This window comes from Solanum verrucosum, unplaced genomic scaffold, assembly GCF_900185275.1.
Source record: "Solanum verrucosum unplaced genomic scaffold, falcon-dt-bn FXZP01000253.1, whole genome shotgun sequence".
In the NCBI taxonomy this organism is placed as follows: Eukaryota; Viridiplantae; Streptophyta; class Magnoliopsida; order Solanales; family Solanaceae; genus Solanum; species Solanum verrucosum.
The window spans coordinates 1944037-1966549 of record NW_026019984.1 but is presented as its reverse complement, the minus strand read 5'-3'; the positions used below and the strand labels follow the sequence as shown (position 1 = coordinate 1966549).

At 30.0% G+C, this 22513-nt stretch overlaps 2 protein-coding genes across 3 annotated transcripts; both read left to right on the top strand.

Moving 5' to 3' along the window:
- The first annotated feature begins 826 nt into the window (after window positions 1-826).
- On the top strand, window positions 827-4471 carry LOC125818264 (ferredoxin, root R-B1). Of its 2 annotated transcripts, none has more exons than XM_049497810.1 (2): window positions 827-1080; window positions 3869-4471. In XM_049497810.1, exon 2 carries the CDS (start codon window positions 3876-3878, stop codon window positions 4326-4328), a length of 453 nt encoding a protein of 150 aa, XP_049353767.1. In that variant the 5' UTR covers window positions 827-1080; window positions 3869-3875; the 3' UTR covers window positions 4329-4471. The 2 variants fall into 2 exon arrangements, with proteins under 2 accessions (XP_049353767.1, XP_049353768.1); XM_049497811.1 differs by lacking the exon at window positions 827-1080 and adding an exon at window positions 1558-1610.
- A 10849-nt stretch (window positions 4472-15320) lies between these two features.
- On the top strand, window positions 15321-20623 carry LOC125818107 (glucan endo-1,3-beta-glucosidase 14). Its single transcript, XM_049497632.1, has 4 exons — window positions 15321-15454; window positions 16815-17845; window positions 17984-18118; window positions 20378-20623. Exons 1-3 carry the CDS (start codon window positions 15391-15393, stop codon window positions 18038-18040), a joined length of 1152 nt encoding a protein of 383 aa, XP_049353589.1. The 5' UTR covers window positions 15321-15390; the 3' UTR covers window positions 18041-18118; window positions 20378-20623.
- The last annotated feature ends 1890 nt before the right edge of the window (window positions 20624-22513 follow it).

Genomic DNA, 22513 nt, shown 5'->3' with positions numbered 1-22513 from the left:
AGCAAATTGTTTGCCAGTTGACTCTCTCCCTCAAAATCTCGCTCGCCACTCTCCCTCTGTCGCTCACTCTCTCTCGCTTTATACAAACAAAAATGTATAAATTGTGTTTCTGTTTGTATAAAGCGAGAGAAAATTGTATATACACATGCAAATACATATATCTTCGTCCTATACACTTATAATTATACATACAAATATTCTCCTGTCCAGTTCTCTTTTGCCTTTCTCTCTTTCTCGCTTTATACAAACACAGATTATATAAAATACAATGTATAATTTATGTTTATATAAAGCGAGAGAGAGAATGATATTTGATATACAAACGTTTTATTTCGATTCAATTGTATACAAATTCAAATTTTATACAGATATACAAACACATAAAATTAAATTGAGAGACTCTCAACAATTTATACAAACGAGAGGCTGACAACAATTTATACAAATGGCCTGCCAGAGAAATTATACAAATCTGAAGAAGAGCCAACGAATTATATAATTGCTTCTTTTGTATATATGTATAGTGAAATAGCCTAGTCATAGCATGTTTGCTATGAAACGCAATTATTCAAACTTTGCTATAGCATACAAATATGAATTTTGTGTTTGCTATATGTGAAAGTTATTCTTTTAGTTATCAGAGCATTTATAAATGTATATTATTGTCTTGTTGCGTTAAATTAGTAATCATATAGCATTTTATATTCTAAGGATCAAAACCAATAAATCAAAAACTATAGCACTAGGCATTAAGGACCAAAATCAATAATAAATATTTTATTGATTTAACGTATTTAAAAAAAAAAAATTGTGGGCTAATTTTTGTTTGGTTTGGTGGGTGAAAAAGAGAAACCCATGGGCGGCGGTGGGTTTTAGGGTAATATAATTGTTTACGTCTCTCCTTGTCCCACTTTCACTCTTTGTATATATTTGCTGCCAACTTTGCCTAACACTGCCTCCTATACTCACTATATACTAGTTGGCTCTCAATAAATCCAAAAGGCCAAAGTTTGTCTTGTGAACTCCGCTTATAATTTCAGATTCTTGATTCATTATCAGCCAACCCCACTTCTTATATTGGTAAGATTTCTCATTTTTCTGTTACCCTTTTGAGAGATTCTTGAGTTTGAGTTGTGAGATTCTGCTTGTTTGATTCATGCTCATGTTGTTTTCTGTGTTTTCTGAATTGGTTTTTTCATGTTTTTGCTATTAGTTGTATAAATGTTTTATTTGGTGAAATTCTGTGTTAAAAGATTGAATCTTTAAGAAAAGCTGGACTTTTCATGTTCTTGATTCATTATCAGCCAACCCACCTCTTATATTGGTGAAGTTTAACATTTTTTTGTTACCTTTTTAAGAGATTTTTGGGATTAGTTATGAGATTCTGCTTGTTTGGTTCATGTACATGTTGTTTTTTGAGTTTTGAGAATTGGGTTTTTCATGTTTTTGCTATTAGTTGTTGAAATCTCTCTTCTTCTTTTTTTCACTTTTTTGGTTCATTATTTGGTGAAATTCTGTGTTAAAAGATTGAATCTTTAAGAAAAGCTGCTGTTTTTGCTGTTAGTTTCATGTTCTTGATTCATTATTAGCCAACCCCACTTCTTATATTGGTAAGATTTCTCATTTTCTGTTGCTCTTTTAAGAGATTTTTGGGTTTCTAGTTGGGAGATTCTGCTTGTTTGGTTCATGGGCATGTTTTTTTTTTTTTTGTGTGTGTTTTATGAATTGGGTTTTTGATGTTTTTGCTATTGGTTGTTGAGATCTCTTATTTGGTGAAATTCTGTGTTAAAAGATTGAGTCTTTAAGAAAAGCTGGATTTTGAAACTTTGAATCTTCTTGTTTTTTTTTTCTTGTGAGCTTTGAGTTCAAAGTTTCAAAGTCAAAAAGCATAACTTTTGTAGATGGAAAATGACCTTTGAGCTTACTTTTTGTTGGATACTTTGTTGGTTTGCATAGGTTATGAAAGAGATTGTTTTGTCCTTGTGGCAATTCTTGTATTCTCTTTTTTGGTTTGTATTGAGAATTTACTTGTTTGGTTCATGTTCATGTTGTTTTCTCATGTGTTTGGGATTTTTAAATTTTCTTGTTAAATGTTGAGATCTCTCTTTGTTTGTCCATCATTTTGTGAAATTCTGTGTTAAAAAATGAATCTTTAAGAAAATCTGGATTTTTGGTACTTTAAACTTTTATGAATACTTTGAATTTTGCTGGGTTTTTTAGCTTGTGAGCTTGAATTCTGTTTGTTTCTTTGCAAAATAATGAGTAGTAGCTGTAGTTTGTTTGTTCTGCTTTGTCATAGTATGAATGCAGAAACATTTTGGTGAAAAACTAACTTGTTACTTGAAAGTACTCTGGCTTTGTTTCATGGTTTGGATTATATGATTATAATCAATTCGAAAAAGCTTAGATATATACTCGCATAATGCAGATTTTGTGCTTTTGCATGTATGTTCTTCGAGTATAGTCCTGAAATTGGATTGATATCAAGAAAAAATGGGACTTTGTGATAGTGTTTGCGATTTGCGATGACCTCTTAATGTAATTTGATTTAGTGAAGGTAGATGAAGGGTGTTTATCCGTTTAATTTGTTTGGATAATTCATAGAGGATGATTAAACAATAGCTTGACATTAAACACATTCTTTAGTCCGAGACGATATTGATATTGTTACTGCAATTTAATTGTTCATATGTGTGTAATGTGCATTTTAGCCCTTTCATTCATTGCCATTATTCTTGACAATGTAAAAGGAACCAGGATAACAATTAGGATTGCAGAATCATACATTATACCATGCCTCTAGATTTTAGTTTCACAACATGGAGCTTCGAGTGAAGAACATAATGCCGCTCGCTTGCTTCTTCTCATAATGCTCCAGATATTCAATGCCTTGTCTTCTAAGAAATGCACTTATCAGAATTTCATTTCTTTTTCATATACCACAGGGCATATATTAACAAAATGTCATTACTAATCAGTCTTGAAATAGTAAAAGGAAAACACCGTATAACACTATCATAGATTACTATGCCATTATATCTTTATAACATGGAGCTTCGAGTGAAGAACATGAAGCCACTCGCTTGCTTCTTCTCATAATGCTCCAGATATTCAAAGCCTTGTCTTTAAAGAAATGAACTGTCAGATTTTCATTTCTTTTTCATCTACCACACGGCATATATCATCCCAAATGTCAGATTAATTCTTGTTCATTTGTGTGTAATGTGCATTTTAACCCTTCCATTCATAGCCATACCCTCGACATTGTAAAAGGAACAAGGATGACACTTAATTGGAGAATCATAGATTACTATGCCACTAGATTTTATCTTCACAACATGGAGCTTCGAGTGAAGAACAGGAAGCCACTCGCTCGTTCTTCTCATAATGCTCCAGATATTTGAAGCCTTGTCTTTTAAGAAATGGACTACCATATTTTCATTTCTTTGTCATCTACAACATGGCATATATTTCAAAAAGTCATATTTGTTCCACTCCCGTGTTGGGTTTCTAGCATGTTCTTCTTTGCTGCTTCTCTGACATCAATAGTATTTTTGGTTGTTGGTAGAATTGGGTTAATACATAGATAGCTTCAGGTACTCATATGTATATGCTTGTCATTAATGTTATAAAAGAATTTTGATAAATCTGAACACTTGAAATGGACTTGTTGACTTCTGTCGACAAACAAATGAACGCTTGAGGTTGATTTGATTCTTTTTACTTTTGCACTTGATATGTCAAACTCTTGAGCTTCATACATGTACCATAATTGTATCGTTTAGCATTGATCGATACTAGATATTCTTCTTGAACATATCCCTCTTTATTACTTGTGTATTTCATGATCACTTTTAAATTTGATCAGGTAAAACATGTCGACCATGAGGCTTCCTTCCACTTGCATGTTCAAAGCCGCACCTCTGAGCGAAAGAAAGAGTGCATTTGTTAAAATGCCATTCTCAGTGGGCTCTGTGAGGAACATCTCCAAATCCTTCGGCTTGAAAGCTGATTCTAACTTTAGAGTATCAGCGAATGTGTACAAGGTCAAATTGATTTGTCCAGATGGTACTGAACACGAGTTTGAAGCACCTTCCGATACCTACATCCTCGATGCAGCTGAGAATGCTGGAGTCGATCTCCCTTATTCTTGCAGGGCTGGTGCTTGCTCAACTTGTGCTGGGAAGATAAAGTCGGGCACTGTTGATCAATCTGACGGATCTTTTCTGGACGATAACCAAATGAAAGAGGGATATTTGCTCACTTGTGTTTCTTACCCAAACTCTGATTGTGTGATCCACACTCACAAGGAGTGTGATCTTTACTAGTTAAATCCAATTTCAAGCAAAGGTAAAAACAGTTAGATATTGCTTTTTCCCCTCGTGTCATCATGAACTTCTTTTGTTTCATAAATTGCTTATGTAATGAAGTCTTTTTCTTATATATGAATGAATATGCCTAGTGGTTTTATATTTTGCCTAAATCCTTGATGTTTCATTTCCTTATGTGCATTCAAGTTTGCGAGATTAAAGAAGTGAGGAGAGACTCCACTCCGTGATGAGAGGTAGCAGGTACTCGATGGAGTTGTTTATGTTCGTTCGTAAGGGTGTTCATGTTACAAATCTTGCTAGAACGGCTCGTTGTGATTTAGTTTTTGACGCAACAAGTATGAGAAAATAATTCTCAATTGTTGGTACATACTTCTAGTTTCATGTTATTGAGCATGAGAATAGTATCAAATATATGAAAAATGATATAAAGATGCAAGTTTTATTTAATACACACTCTTACTAAGAATGATTTGTCTATATAAACATTTATATGATAATTTATTTTCATTTTTATGGGCCAATAATGTCCTATGGACTTAATCAGGGCCTGTTGATACATATGGGCTTCATGATTTCTTCTAAAACTGGCCCATATACCAACATTGAACTTTTTTGAGTAACCATTCTTCTTTAGACATACAAGAAAAGGTTTCCTTCACACAAATACATGAAATATTTGTATATAATTTAGGCAAATACTATAGGTGGGGTAGGAAGGAATTATGGGCTGCGGGGAGCGGTGGCATAGACAGAATTTTCACCAAGGTTTAAACTATGAAGAAGTGAACACATAAAGAAATCGATTGGGTTTATCATATATACATAGAAAATAAGTATAACCATATAAAAATAGTGTAAGTTTCTGTCGAAAGGGGTTGCCCTCTACCTAGCTCTGCTCCTAGTGGTGTGAGGTAGAAGAGACGATCAACATTAAATGCAATTTGTTTTAATTTCCCTACTTCCACCATAAAAGTCATTTCTTGATTTTCAATAAACTTATATTTTGACCAACCGAACGATATTTTCCTCCATACCAAACATACCCTATATATTCAAGATCCCCTTGGCTTTTCCAAAAGCCTAAAGGTTATTATTTAAAGTATGGAAAACAAGAACAACACATACTAGAGGCTCCAAAAGACTTAGATTGTATTGTCAAAAAACTTTTTGTTCAAAGGGACAAGAACATGAAAGAAATTGGAGCTTATTGGATTGGAAATTTGGAATAAGAATAAAGTTCAATTTAATCCTGGCCTACAATCCTAAAAGTTTTAGATAAAAAGAGAGAGGCAATTAGACAAAGTTTTGTCATGAAGTTGTAATTCCATTATGACTATTTGATCAAGAGAATAATATACACTTTGATTAAAGGACCTTTTTGGGAGACATCAACTTAGTTAATTGTGCAAAAAGATGGTTTTAGTATAATTTAGGACTATTTTGTAATATTGATTTCCTAGTTGTAGCATCTTCATGGGGCCAATTTGATAAAAAGGTTTAAAAGGTCTAGAAAAAGTGGAAAAATTGTATGATTAATAGTTAGTGATTGGAAAGGAGAGGATTCTTGTTGATTATGGAAAGAATATTTGATAATTATTTGGAACTTATAATAATTAGCAAAGGTTTTTATTTACATGAAATGATGCTTTAAGAGCTATAATTCAACAATAAATAATCTCTTATGATTACTCGTTCTAGTTCATTTTATGTGAAGGTGTTATTACTTTAAGAGTAAATCATTTCATTTGTGTTAGTTGTTACTTCAAATATTGTTAATTTCTTCATTGTTCTCCTTTTTGTCTCTTACTTGGTATTCGTCTAATTTAAATTTGCATCGAAAAATTCTACTGAATTCAAATTCAAATTTATTTTTTATCACCCCGTCACAATCTTTAAAGACTTTTTTTCTACATCCTAATTTATTTCACCTATGTAAATTATTAATCACTCAATAAATTTAGACTATAAAAGTAGAGAGAATAAAAGAAAAGTAGGTAGAGATTAAAAGGTCTATTTAGTGCTAAGTTGCTTGGCTTGGAGATAAGAATTAGAAAGTCAAATAATAACAATGAATAATTAATATCACTTTGCTTATGCTTCAAACTAAATGGCAAAGCTAAAACATCATTTCATAATTGGCAATTATAGAGAATAATAGATTTGTTATTCAATTTCAATGGGGAAGGTTAAAAGGGAATCATATAAAGATCAAATGCTTGTTACTCTTTTTTTTTTTCAATTGGTGTCTGATAACTGCTTTAAAACCTCGATTAATTCAATTTTGTGTTGTGCAAGATTCAATAAAAAAACGAAAAATACTTTTTACTATGTTCTTTTCCTTATTCTTGTGGTTCAAGCCTAAAACATTTGCTTAAAGATAAAGAAATCTTATTTATCCATCACAATCCTTATTGTAACAAAAACTAGTTATTTTTTAATATTTTTCCATTGGTATTCAATATTTGTTTAAGGTTTCAACTAATCTAATTTTGCATTCAATATTTCAAATGTCTTATTAAAAATTTAAAACATTTATATCCATCACACCACAATTATATTCTTGTTATATTAACAAATACTACTATAACCGTTTACTTTTATTTTTTATATTTGGACTTGCCATACTCATAAAGGAAATAATGAATTGCATGATTATTTTACCATATTATTCCTATTAATTGATATTTAATATTAGATCTTGAAAAATGGTCTAGGGAATATATAAGTAATTAATACCAATGATAAAAAAAAATGAAAAAAAAATATAATTATCTTTTTTTAATATATTAAAAATAACAAATAAAAATTTATTTAAAATATTCTTTTTGGCCCTAAGTAGAGTGGGGGCTGCTTGGATCTTAATTTGTTGCCATCATTTTGGTGTTAAAACTTTAATGGCTACAACTAGACTTAAATGATAGTACTGACAAATAATTTTATATTGCATTATGAATACAATGTTTGATATTATTTAATGTAAAACAGATGTGTTTGCAACAAAAAACGGTAGAAAATAAATTATTATCGCAAATAAAATATGAAGAAACATAATTTTTATATTGATTAAGATTGTGAGTGTAATTTTATTTCTCCCTTAATTTTTTTTCCATAAAATTTATCCATAATTCGAGAGCCGTTAGTAGCGTATTTCTCGAACTAGGATGATTTTAATTTGACTATTTATAAATATTTCATGAATTTGTGGAATATTCGAAATGCATCTTTAAAGGAATATAGTACCTTTTATATAGACATCATGAACTAGGGTTTAGGATTAAATAGCCTCCAAGAATCCTAATTGAACACATCTTATAGAGTGCCACAAAAATTCAATGTCTACAAGTGCAATTGAGAAAAATATTAAATTTAAATAAGTAATAAACAAGAAAAATTTAATCAAATTATCCTCTTGTTAATATTTTCCCTATAGGGTGTTAAAGACGTATATAAATTTTTGAGAGGATGAGTGCACCTTACAAAAATGTAAATTTAAGATATAAATTTGATTGATTTAAATTTTAGGTTTTTATCACTGAATTCATCAAATTTATAAAAATTCCATATTAAAGGTATTTTTATTTTTTAGTAAAATATTGAAGGTATTGTGATTGGTTGAAGTCATTGATTGTATGACATATATCTAGTACTATTATTTTTAATATACACACTTGATTTAATCATATAAAAGAAATTATAATGCTAAAAATATTAGAAATTTTCAATGTGACAGGCTTGAGTTTATCTTTTAAATAAAGCAAAAAAATCAATTAACTAAAACACCAAAAATACTATTCCCTCCGTTCTTATTTATATGTCACCATTTTTTATTTCACGTGCATTAATAAATTAAGTAAGTTTATTATTTTATCCTTATTTAATTTTTTTTGAAATCAACTTTTCAATCAATGAATATGAATTAATTTATTTTGATTAATTAATTTGACCAATGAACATAAATTATTCACCTAGTTTTTCTATGTTGGTCAAATATATATTTTCAAGGCTAATATCTCACAATGGTAAAATAGGAAGAATTATGGATTAATTTTATGAAATAACAAGTATTATGGACCAACTATTTATAGAAAGGAAGACATATAAAAAGGAACGGAGGGACTATTAATAACCTTTTAGAGAGGTGTTATCCAGTTTTAGAAATAAATAAATATACGATTTAAATTTCAAACCTCACTTAGCATATCTAGAGAATAAGGGGGTATCATCATATTGTACGATATTTCGAATGTAAATTCACATATCTATATTTAAGTATTTTTAAAAAAAAAAACATACAATACTACTATATATGAGCTTGAGATGAGGGCATACAATTTTAGAAATAAATAAATAAATATACAATTTAAATTTCAAACCTCACTTAGCAAATCTAGAGAATAAGGGGGTATCATCATATTGTACGATATTTCAAACGTGAATTCACATATCTATATTTAAGTATTTATTTTTAAAAAAATACAACACTACTATATATGAGCTTGAGAGGAGGGCATACACATTTGGAGTAATTATGCCATGTTGGTTGATGAATAATTTAAGTCTTGATAAATAATTTAGTGAATAAGTAACTAATATTAAAGATAAAATAGAAAAATAATAATTGTATTTACTTGATATATTAAAGTGAGAAGTGTGTGTATATATATATGGAGATAGAAGTAAATATAGGGAGTAGTAAATAAATTCAAAAAGAAATAAATAGTATTGGTTGAATGCGTTTTATCCTTTGTTTTCTAACATTTCTCTTTTAGGTAGTTTAAAAGTTATTCCAACACTATATACAACATGTTCTTTAAAAAGTATTACCTTCGTTTCTATTTATGTGTCGTCCTTACTAAAAATAAATGTTTTGTAATGCTTATCATTCCATAAAAACAACGCATAAATAATACTATTCTTCCTATTTTTGTCATTAATCTATATTTTTGTCATTTTTTTAATGTATTTTTTGATTTCTCATGTTTGGTATTCATATTAAAGCTCGATTAAATTAAAAATTCATGCTATAAAGTCTCACATTGAGGGATAAAACGCTTTCTAACAAAGACGACTATGTACCTAAGTAAAGTCGAATCCAAATTCTTTAGTTAAAAATAAAAAAAGTACTTACCATTCAACCACAACCATCGTTAATACTTTATATTAGTGCAATTAGCAACTTTTAAAATGAATATTTTCCCATTTTCTTTTATCTCTTTATTTACTTTACTCAAGTACCCAAACCGTGTCTAGAAAAGCCAAAAAAATAATATTAAAAAATAGAGAAAAAGGACAAAGGAAAAAGCAAAAAAAGAAAAATAAGAAAGGGGACAAGATTATAAAAGAAAAGAAAGTAGAGGGGGAAAAGTGTAAGTTAAGGAAAATGATGAGCCCATCTAGAAATTTCACCGACCTTTGAAATATGGACACGAATTTCGAGGATGATCCCATCGCGGATGGTGACACGTGTCAATACGTGGCAGATCCTTTTTTTTTTTCTTTTAAAAATACAAAATAATTTTTCACTTAAATTCATTTTTCATTTCCTTTATATTACTATTATTAATATCGAAGATCAATTCATTTCAATCTACAAAAAAACATTGTTGTGAATATGCAATTCAAAAAGATTGAAAAACCACTTGCTCGAAGAAAAACCGTTTAGAGTCTGATAACTAAATATAAAATAAAAACAGTTATAAACTTTACTGTTAATTTACTCATAACTAATATATATATATTTTTAAAATCATCCCTAGTTCACTGCCAAATTAAATTAGTGACAAATTTTATTATTTAACTATATTGTTTATTAATTGCTAAGCTTTTTTTTTTTTAATAGTGTTTTGATATTGCTATCAATAAGAGATTATGAAAACAAAAATGTACCAATATGAGTTGTTGTGTAGTGGTGAGACTGTTTCACTCTTAACAGAAGTTTCGGGTTCGAGTCCTGGGTATGGAGAAAATCTTGTTCGGAGTGTCACCTCCAAATGGGTCCTGCAGAGTGCGATTTGAATTTAATCGAAGCTCTAATGTGGATTACAAAAACCGAATAAAAATAAAAAAGGAAAACAAAGATGTGGATGGAGATTTGAATTATTTTGTTAGGCTGCCTTGCATTCTCATGGACATAAAGAATGAATAAATAGTAAAAGGATAAGATTGGATGATGTGAAATCATTTTTCTAATAATGTAAAACATGAAAATATTTTTTTGTCTACCACTTTACATTGAATCTGACTTGAATTCTATTTTTCAATTTAATATTATTACACACTTACAAACTACTTTTTAATTATCATTTCTTGAATTTTTTTACTTGGTGACATGGAACCTCAATTAATTTAAATTTGCATCGTTTAAATTAGAGATCTAAAATTTCTATGAATTATATTTTAAAAGTTAATTTTATAGAATTTAAATTTTGAATATTATTTTTTATTTTAGTATATGTTTTGGTGCTTCGATTAACTGAATTTGTTTTTGTAAGATATGTTAGAGGAAGAAGTGCTTCATATTAGTATTTGAAATCAAAATTTCTAATTAAAGGTAAGGAAATCTTATATTTGTCTTATCACACCTGATTGTTACTTTTAATTTAGGAAAAAAGGATAAATATACCTTTGAATTATCGTAAATGGTATGTAGATACCCTCCGTCATACTTTTGAGACATTGGTGTTCCTGCCGTCCAAAAACTAGAGCATATATAACCTTTATACTAACAGACATACACATCATAATCTTCTCCACCGACTCGACATTTATTAAATATCGGATCGACAGATAAGATTGCGCCACGTGTTCCTATTTTAGTGTTCTGTTAGAGTGAATGACATATATGCTTTAGTTTTTGGACGGCAGGAGCACCAATGTCACAAAAGTATGACATAGGGTATATGCATACTATTTACGATAATTCGGAGATATTTGTCCTTTTTCTCTTTAATTTATCACACTAATAGGGGTTTAGTTCTTTTTTAGTTGAGCGTCTATTAGAAATAGTCTCTCTATCTCACAAGATAGTAACAAATTTTGTGTACAATACTCTATTCTCTCTACATCCCAATTACTATAAAGTTACACTAAATATATTATTATATATCGATTTCAATATTTACGCATTGTAGAAATATATATTTTTATTTTAGAACGGAGAGAGTTGTTATTAGCACTCCTAAATTGACATTGACTTGTACAATTATAACTATTTAAAACGAGTTCTAATTTATTGGAGAACATAGCAAAGTTTGTATCGTATTCATTGATTTACGTAATCAATTTCTACTTTCCATAGTCCTTTAATTTTTTTAAGAAACTCAAATTATTATTTTTTTTGGAAAATATTTTTTTCTTTCATATATATGATATATTATGGTTAGAATTTTCATCCGGGAAGTTCAAAATATGAAATACATGAAAAAGTTAAAATAAATTAACATTTACTATATATTTATAGATACATAATTATTTTTAACTAAAGTGTAATTTTTCATCGAAAGAAATTCGAATAACTTTTTTATTTCCACTTAGCTCCGTCCTGTATGACAATTTTTAAGTATTTGAAACAGTAAATCATAATAACATTACTTGAAAGTAAAGTTATCTATAATCATCATCGTTTGTCGCTATCATGATCTCTCTTTGTATGTATCGATTATCGTGAATCATTATTATCACTTCATCATCATTATAATATTATTATTCTTCATCACAATTATCAATCGTCACCTCAACTATCTTCAATGATCATTATTTTCTATAGCTATTATATACCACAATTATTATCATCAACCAATACCAAAGGCATATCTATATAGTAAAATAAACGAGTTCGTTAGAAATTCAATAATTTTATCTAAACTTTATATGTGTATTAAGAAATTTATTATTATTATTATTATTATTATTATTATTATTATAATATATTAATTTAAAAACGTTATAAATCCATAAACTTCAAATTCCGATGAATTGCGTCCGACAAACACCCACCCCAATTGTATTCACAATCACCAACCACTATTTAACATTTTAAAATATTGTATTGATAGTATTATATTAATTGATAGTTTATGTTAAAATGTATGTTTATTAATTTATAAATAACACACTTTTTGTATGCATCTCTATCTGAATTGACTATGATTAGGACGTTACTCGTGGTCAAAATTGTACATTTTAGTTAGATATAAAAATTGTGGATTATACTTTAATTTTCTTATTGTGGTGACCTTGAAATAATTATGATAAGATTAGGTCAAATTCTAGGTGATCATATTATAATTAGTTAATTTCATATATTAATAGTTAAATTAATTAGGCTATGATTCATGCAACCAAACTTCATCTAATTAAGCATTAATTAACTCTCTAAATATCAAAAGAGATCTTAAGAGGTTGAGATTTTTTTATTTAAATTTATTTTCTGTACTTTTGTCACAATTTAGGTTGGCAAAAAAGAAAAAGAATTAAGAAATAACTTTGAACATTAATTTGTAACCTTTGGTTAATAGTATATTTCCTTCATGTTTTGCTAAAAGTTAAATCAATTAAGCTATAACACGTTTTGTTGGAACCAACGTTCATTTTATGTTCCACGGCTATTATATGTTTACACGTGTACATGGTATTCGATACTCAAAATTTAAATTCGAAAAAATCCCAACCCTTATTAGTAACATTTTGCTATACAATAGATATATATTCGAGTCAACGCATTACTATTAAAAAAATTAGACTATAAAAATAATTTAATTTCTATTATCATAAAGAAAAGATTTAAAAGAACATTCATCAAAAAGCTAAATAGAATATGAAATCGTAAAAACTCGAAAAAGTTGAAATTCTAATAACGTATCAGGTAAGAATTATCATAGAGATCTTTACCTTCAATCCGTAATTCAAATAATTTGAGTTTCGATAACTAAAATAATGATCGTCAATCTCAACAACGTTGTTGAAATTCCATTGACCGTTGACTAAACTAAGCTTGATTTCTTCTTATTATTCAATCCACGACCTATTTTAATCACAAAATTTGACCACAAGGTATTAAAAAGAATTTGTATTTTATTTTTAACAAAAAACTCCTTTAAAATATAACTTGATAGAGAAAACACACAATTATTGAGGTAAAAAAAATAAAAAATTAACAATCTCAATTTTAACTATACGCATATTATTGAAATATATAGTTAGTTACGCACATTCTTAATGAATGATATGTCGATTTAAAATAATAAGAAATGAATTTACTTTCAATTAGAGGTAAATCGATCGGTAGCCGATAGACAGATTAGTGGCGCAGCCACATATAATTTAGGGTCTTAGTAAAAAAATTATATAATATATATATAACAAAATCATTTTTTATATGTATATATTAAATCTTAGATATATTTTTAACGAAATTTCTTATTTTAGCACTGCTGTAAGATTATTAAGTTTGAATTTTATTCCAAAAACCTAACTTGGACTTTAAGAAAACATGCATAATAATATGGGAAATTTCTTTTCTTTTTTTGTTTCTTTCAATTGAAGTTTTTTTTTTTTTTTTTTACGCGTAAATGTTGGCAAAATTAGTTATTATTGTACTTTTAGGAAACATAACGGAAAGTGTATTGCAATCAAAGTGTAACTATAATAAACTATGAGGGTCTATTTGTACATAATAAAAAGTTATGTCGGTTAAATTGACGCGTCAACTACATAAAACGGCTCTGATTTTTATATATATTTATACAGAGAGGAAACAACTAACTTCCGTGTAAGAAAGCGACTCGAAATTTGTCACAAAATATCTTTTGAAAAATGGTTTGAAATATATCTTAACTTTGATCAAAATTATCGTAATAATTTTAAATTTTGGGCAAGATCTATTACCACTAGACTATTTAATAATGTATTTTAAAGATATATAAGTGTCCACGTGGACATCATAAATATTGCATTATTATAAATAATAACTTATTCACGTGGACACTTATATATCTTAAAAATACACTATTAAACATGCAGGGGTAGGTGTAATAGGTTCTGCCCAAAGTTTGGGATTGTTACTAATTCGGTTAAAGTTCAAATATATTTCAGACTTTTTTCCCACTATCTTTATATCAAAATATATTATTATTTTTTCCGTTTCTGTGCAATAACTTGTAAATTACACAAGACATGCTACACTAGATAAGTCCAATACAATAAGATGAATTTGGTTAAAAAACGTTAATAGTGAGAATCGATTCTAACCTCTTTAATACTTCTTGTTTATAATAATAATAATATATTTAATATAATTTTATGATGGAAAAAATGATGATAATAATAATAATAAAAATATTATGTTTGTGTGAATGAATGGCCTAGTGATTAAGACACGAGACAAGCTAGTTGCACAAAAATGTCAAAGAGTGTTTGATGTAACTTCCATTAATTTAAATTTTACTTTAATAAGTCTCATTTAATAGTAAGCATTTTTTTTAATCATTCCTACTTCGAACTTAAATTCGAAAAAATTAATTAAAAATAAATATTTATTACTATAATTTAATTAATAATGCATGTCGGACAGTATCAATATTCTGTCAATGATAAGGACCACGATGACTTGCTATCCGTTAAACTTTTCGTATAATTATAAACGCTTGATTTTAATCATACATAAATTATTTATAAAAAAATATTATTATAATATATAACAATAAAATTATTTATATAAAGAATCTTACCATTTTTAATTAGGGGATTACTAAAATTACTTGTTTGCCCATAATTTTATGTAGTCATCGCTAGTATATATGGTTAAACTCTACTAATACTTATAGAAGTTCAATAAATACAAGTAAAAATGAACGGAAAACATATTAAGTTAATTTGATATAAATATCGAGTACAAAGTATTTTTTTTAAACATATATAGTAAAATATATAACAATGGTATTTTATAATAAGGAAAATATGGAAAGTTGTATGTTGATTGTTATATATAGGGGAGGAGATAGATTTACATCATTAAAGAGGCTTCGTGGCTTGAGATTTAGCTAGGCTGGCAAAAGGGGCAATGGCCATCCTCTTCTGCAACTTCATCAAGCCTCTTCCCCTGCTTCTTCTTCTTTCTTTTACAGGTGACAACATGCCCTTTTTTGTGTTAAATCTTGTGGCTTTTTCATTAACTAGTTAATGGGGTCTCTTGCTTTTGTTCTCTTATGGGATTTTCGTTGTTTTTGGGTGTGGGGTGGAGTTGGAATGATGTTTTAGTTGTAAAGATTCAATTTTTATGTACTATAGTATGGTATTGCTTTGGGTTTTAATGGGTTCTCTTGCTTTTTTTCTCTTTAGGGATTTCTGGTTCTTGGTTGAGGTAGTTGGTTCTCCATTTAGTTGTAAAGATTCAATTTTTATGTGTTGGGGTTCTTGTTTAAGTTGGTTGGAACTATAGTACTGTATTGCTTTGGGCTTTAATGGGTTCTCTTGCTTTTCTTCTTTTCTGGGATTTCTGGTTCTTGGTTGAGGTAGTTGGTTTGGGGGGTGGGAGGTGGGGGAGCTGGAACTGCCATTTTAGTTATAACGAATCAATTTTTTTGTGTTGGATTCTTGTTTAAGTTGATGGGAACTATAGTATTGTATTGCTTGGCCTTTAATGGGGGATTTACAAGCTTTTCTTCTGGGATTTCTGGTTCTTGGTTGAGGTAGTTGGTTTGGGGGGTGGGGAGAGCTGGAACTGTCATTTTAGTTATAAAGATTCAATTTTTTTTGAGTTGGTTCTTGTTTTAGTTGGTGGGAACTATAGTATTGTATTGTGCTTGGCCATTAATGGGTTCTCTTGCTTTTTATCTCTTCTGGGACTTCTGCTTTTTGGTTGAGGTAGTTGGGGTGGGGTGGGTGCCTGGGTGGGTTGGAACTATCATTTTAGTTGCAAAGATTCAATTTTGTACTTTTGTTTTGTGTTGGTTTCTTGATTTACTTGGTGGGAATATGGACTTCTTGGTGAAGTGTTGTTCTGTCACCAGATTTAGTGAAGGTGGATTTTCTTGGTGCTAATGAATAGAGTATGTAATTGTTTATTCTGTTCAATTTGTTGAAGCTGGAATTGAAATTATCAGTAGAACTTGGTTATGATGACTTATTCAAGTTCCCCCTCTGTGTTGTTCGGACTCTTCGAAAATATTGCCGCACCTGTGTTGGATCCAATACACTCCCGTTGGTATTTTTGAAGAGTCCGAACAACATAGCTCCCAGTTGGCAATGGTATCTTTTGCCTCAATTTCTGTTGATACATCCAACTTTCTTCTGGATAGGGTGTAAAAGTTTGAATTTTCAATTATTTGTTTTTGGTTTTTTACTTTTAGTCATTTATAATTTCCATTATATGAATATTTGATTGGGGGGAAAATAGAGTTTTTCTCAGAGTTTTTGATTGTTAAATGCATGTGTTCAATTCATATATCCACAAAGTATTCATTGTTATTTCAATTGTTTGCTCAGATTTATTTGCAAGTACACTCAGCCTTGGAATTGGAATTAACTATGGCCAAATTGCAAATAATCTGCCAACACCCTCACGAGTCTCGTTTCTCCTCAGATCCCTCAATGTTACGAGAGTAAAACTCTATGACGCCGATCCAAACGTGTTAACCGCGTTCGCTAACACGAATGTTGAATTTGTTATTGGACTTGGGAATGAGTACCTACAAAGAATGTCTGATCCTCAACAAGCTCAGGCTTGGATTCAACAACATGTTCAACCTTACCATACTCAGACTAGAATCACTTGTATTACTGTTGGTAATGAGGTCTTGACGGGTACTGATACACAGCTAAAGTCTTACCTCCTCCCAGCAATGCAGGGTGTATACCGTGCTCTTGTTAATCTTGGACTTAGCAATGAAATATATGTGGCACATCCCCACTCGGCGGGGATCTTGGCGAACTCTTTTCCGCCTTCCTCTGGTTCATTTCGACAAGATCTTAGTGAATACATTCATGGCATGCTCAATTTCCATGTCCAAACCAAGTCGCCGTTCCTTATAAATTTCTATCCATTCTTTGCATACAAAGACAACCCCAACGAAGTTCCGCTTGATTATGTACTTTTCCAGCCTAACCAAGGTATGACTGACCCGATCACGAATTTGAAGTATGACAACATGTTGTATGCACAAATTGATGCAGTTTATTCAGCAATTAAGGCAATGGGCCACACAGACATTCCAGTTAAGGTTTCCGAAACCGGCTGGCCATCAAAGGGAGACCCGAATGAGTTTGGAGCAACACCTGTAAATGCTGCACTATATAACGGTAATTTGTTTCAGCGTATGCAGCAAAATCAAGGGACTCCAGCTAAGCCATCGGAGCCCATTGATGTTTACGTGTTTGCACTTTTCAACGAAAATTTAAAGCCTGGTCCAGCATCAGAGAGGAATTATGGTCTCTACTACCCTGATGGAACTCCAGTTTATAACATCGGGTTACGAGGATTTCTTCCACGTATGGACTATTCAGCTGCTAAGAAAAATGTAAGGAATCTGTCATTTCTTGCTTCGCATGTCGACTATTACCTTATTTTCATCAGTTTCTATGTTTTCAATATTTTGCTGTAATGTTGAATCTTGCATTTTTTTGCCTTCCTAATGCTATCCTTTTATTTTGTACAGGCCTTTTCTTTTTCTGCTCTTCTTCTGCTTATGATGATTTTCTTGATACACATCTGAACGCTGTACGATAGATCAAATATGGAGATTAGAGATGATTCAATTTTTTCAGGAACTTCCGCTGATAGATATTAAACGGTAAGAAGACTTCAAACCTCAAATTTCTCCTTATTTATGCTTTCGTTATTCCCTGATTTTTCTTGAATCAGTGTGTTTTGTTAGGGGTGTTTGAGGCCATTAGTTTTCAAAGCATCTTATCCTCATTTCCCTTTAGTTTTTAGTAGTTAGAAGCTCCTCCTAATATCTATGTTGCTCGAACTTTCCAAAAGTGCTGCAACATTTTTGAAGAGTCCAAGCAACATAGCCTGAAATAACCATGACTAATAAACATGTACGGCGTCAAAGTTATTTTCGTTAATTTGCACTTTTGTAAGTTAAAATCCCACCTTATGCAAGTTGTAATGGATTCTTGGGATTTTAATAATCCAGTGATGGTCAACTGTTAATCACCTACTTTCTAGGATACCTTCCATTGTATCATTTCTTTATTGAAGATATGGTAATGTGTCTCATCAGCCTTATCTTCCCACTAGCAATCATGCATATGAATCTCATTTTACAAAATTCCCATCATCTTCATGAAGACAAAAGTCCATATTGGCTTGCATATTGGTAAAGAAAGCCACCTTCTTTGAGTCCCATCTATCAACAAATTCCGAATTATTTCCCTCAGTCCCAATTTAGGTGTCTTACTTCCGTTTTTGGTTTGTCCCGTAAACAGTGACTCTTTCTATATTTAGTAAGTTTTCCGATCCCAGCATTCTACGCTGCAAGTTTAAGATCACAAGATTCAAAAGTCTTCATTTATTTCTTAAAAACTCCGCGATAAATCAAATTAAGACACATAAATTGCGACGGAGGGAGTATTGTCAAGTGGAAAGGCTCATTAGTAATTGTGTGTACTAGTGAAGCCCTGTATCTGATTATGACTTCTTCTGTCTCTTTCTTTTTATCATCATTTTCAAAAGAATTTGTTGTATCAATCTCTGGAGCCGTTAATATTGGCGTCACGTATCTGTCTTCTAGTCAATTCAAACTTGCATTTCTTTCAACCTCTACCACCTTTTTTTCTTCTTTTCCCTATTTTATTAACATGTTCCTCATTCCACACTTGCACAAGTTTTTATAATGAAATCCTCCCTATCTGATATCGCCAAGTAGCTACAAAAGCGGTCCACATATTAATAGATTTTTTTTATAGTGGGATTGGGAACAAAAACATGTGTTTTGTATGTTCTGTGATGTGGGATTGGTTGGTGCTTATTATGTTGCTCTGACTCTTCAAAAATGTTGACGGGTACGTGTCGGATCCTCCAAAAGTAGTGCATTTTTGGAGAACCCCACACAGGTGCAGCAACAATTCTGGAGAGTCCGAGCAACCTAAGACTTGTTATGTCAGGCTGTTTTTCCTGTGTATAGCGTGTTTATGTTTTTACTTTCTCGCTTTCTTTTTTCCACGTAGGTCGGGAAGGGGGGTCGGGGCATTATAAGGGAAAAGATCTTCCTTTAGATTTTTAATTTTTGGTTGCCTTGTAGATAAAAGTATGTGCTTATAGAGAACTGATCTGGCATGATGGAAATTTTTTGTTGGCAATTCTTGAAAAGTTGCAGACTTTAACATCATGGAGCCCATAAGAAACCTTTTCTTATATCAGCAATGGCTTAAAATGAGTGTCTGGCTAATATTCCCACTTAATTTGATTCCCTAGTAGGCTGGATAAACCTTCACCACATCTAGTTAGTTATATAGAAACTAGTACAAACAGTACTTTATACCGGGGGGCCCGTTGGTTTATGCTACCGGACGTGCAGAGGCATGTACGAAGCAATGTCACTCTATCATTATCGAACTGACTCCAAAATCCCACTAGAGCTCCTCCTTCTGCATCTTATAAGCCATGAACTAGATCAGAATCATTCTCGTATCAATAAGAAGTGATTGATTCTCTCATAGGAAAGGTCCAGTCTACAATTATCTCCTTCTTGATCGAAGCTTTATGTCATGATCTTTGATATATAGTAACTCGACACAACTCGGGCAAGAACATCTTGTCTACCAAAGGTCCTATAACCTGTTGTGTCATATCATTGATACAAATAAAGTTTAAGCCTTTGAATGTTTCTAGACACACCCCGTCTGCTACAAGACGTGTATGAACTAGTGATCGCGATATGAAAAACAGTACACGTTCAACACATTTAACTAATCTTTGACAACTAAATTTTCAAATTTGGCTGCTGAAATGTGTGTTATTGTTATACTTTTCTGCAGATAATGATGGTTTCTTAGTCTTGATACAATTAATCTAATAGCTTGATTTTTATTATTTTTCGCAGGTAGTCGTAGACGACGCAGTTTTTATTATTTTCTGTTTTCACATTTGCTAACTTAGCTGGAAAAATTTGCTTATTGGAGATGAAGGTCATGATCAATATATACATTGTGTATTCATACCAAAAAAAAACCCATAGAATATATAGAGACTCTCAGAAAAAAAAGAAGTTTGTTAACTACTTTTATTAGTTGAATAGTTGATTCATTTACAAAATTTTAATAATAAGAACAGAAATATTTGTCTGGCAGTAGTTGTTATCCCATTATTATTATTTGAATTATAATAAGGGAAATATTATTGTGCTGATGTATATGATTGATTATGACCTACTGCAAATTGTTATATTTGCTGTTTTTTTGTTTTTTTTTAATCAACTTGTAGTAGTTGTAACTTGTAAGCTTGTAGGGCTACTTGTGATTTTAAAATGTTTGTTATCATTTTTCGAGAGTTAATTTGATTAATCTTTCTGATGAATCCTAAGGGCCCGTTTGGCCATGCGATATGGTATCATGATATGAAATCATGATATGGTATCATGATATGGAATCATGAGATGAAATAGAAGGTTTGTTTGGACATGCGATATGGAATTTTTGTGTTGTATATTTTCTCATAAACATAAAAATCCCATAAGTTGTAAAACTATTAAAATAGCCCCAATTGTTTATTCAATCTTATCAAATAAACAAAAATTATAAAATCGCATAATAAATTATTACAAAGTTATTTGTTCTTCAGTTAAATAATTGTTTCATCTAACTTTAATTTAATTAAAAAAAATTGAACATAAATTGTACCTGATATGTTCATATCTCTCAACTACTCTTACAAATAACCTATAAAGTAGAAAAAAAACATACATTAGTGAGTAAATATTAACTTAGAAGTTAAATGCACTAAGATAAAAATTAACAAACATCACTAACTTCTAACTATTTACAAGAAAAATCAATAGTTAAATATTATTGAATAATGAAATTTTAAAAAGTTACCACAAGTTTGAGTCAAAAACACTTCTAATAAAATTTAATCAAAAAAATTCTAACTAGTCCACTTGACTAAATATTAATAACTAATTGATCAAATTTTCCTAAGTCCTCAATCAATTGGACTTGATATCCTTCAGTCATGTGAACGAACATTTTGCAAATACTAAGATTAAGAAAGTGCGGCACCGCCAATGAAAATTGTCTTTTATCAATATTATGCTTAGTCATAAGATTAAGACGTTTTTTTTTTATTATGAAAAATCAAAAAAGTATTACTCCCTTTGTTCTCACTTATATTCACCAAATGAATTTCTACTTTATCATTTATATTCACCAAATTTAAAGTGATAATAAATTTTATATTGGTGAGAATAATAAATTTTAAAAAGTAATGATGTAATTATAAATTTTATTTACATATGAAACAAATGGTTAGTAGATATAAATGTGGGGTTATTTTAACAAAATATAATTTTTACCAATTCAGTTTTGGTTCAAAATTGAGTCAAGCTCAACTATCCGCAAAACACATGCAAATTTTGAAAAACTCAAATTGATGTTTCGTGATTTTAAAAGAAATGATTTATTTTTTTGAAGTATTTGTTATTTTAGAAACGCAAGACAAAATTAATTATTTTTATCCATTTTATTCTTAGTGGTTACTTTTTTGGTTTCTATTCATATGTCACAATTTTGAATTTTGTGTCCTTTAAGAAATTATGCATTGTATCCTTATTTAGTGTTTTCTTGAAATTAAGTTTTCAATAAATAAATATAAATTAATTAATTTTAATTAATTAAATTGACCAATGAACATAAATTAATTATTTAGTTTTCTTATGTTGACCAAATTCATATTTTTAAGGCTAATAATTTTCAAGAATAAAATAAGAAAAATATTTTATTCATGTATTGGTTTTTTGAAATGACAAGTATTAAGAAACATTTACTTTTAGTTAGGATGACATATAAATATGAACGAATAAAGTAATGTTCTTGAAGGCAGTAAACATCTCAAATTTAAAAAATATTTAATGACGAGAGATACCAGACATAACATATGTAGTACTCCCTTCATTTCATATTAATTGAATTGTTAAGACATTGTTCAATTTTTCAAATTAACTTAATTGTTCAATTTTCAAATT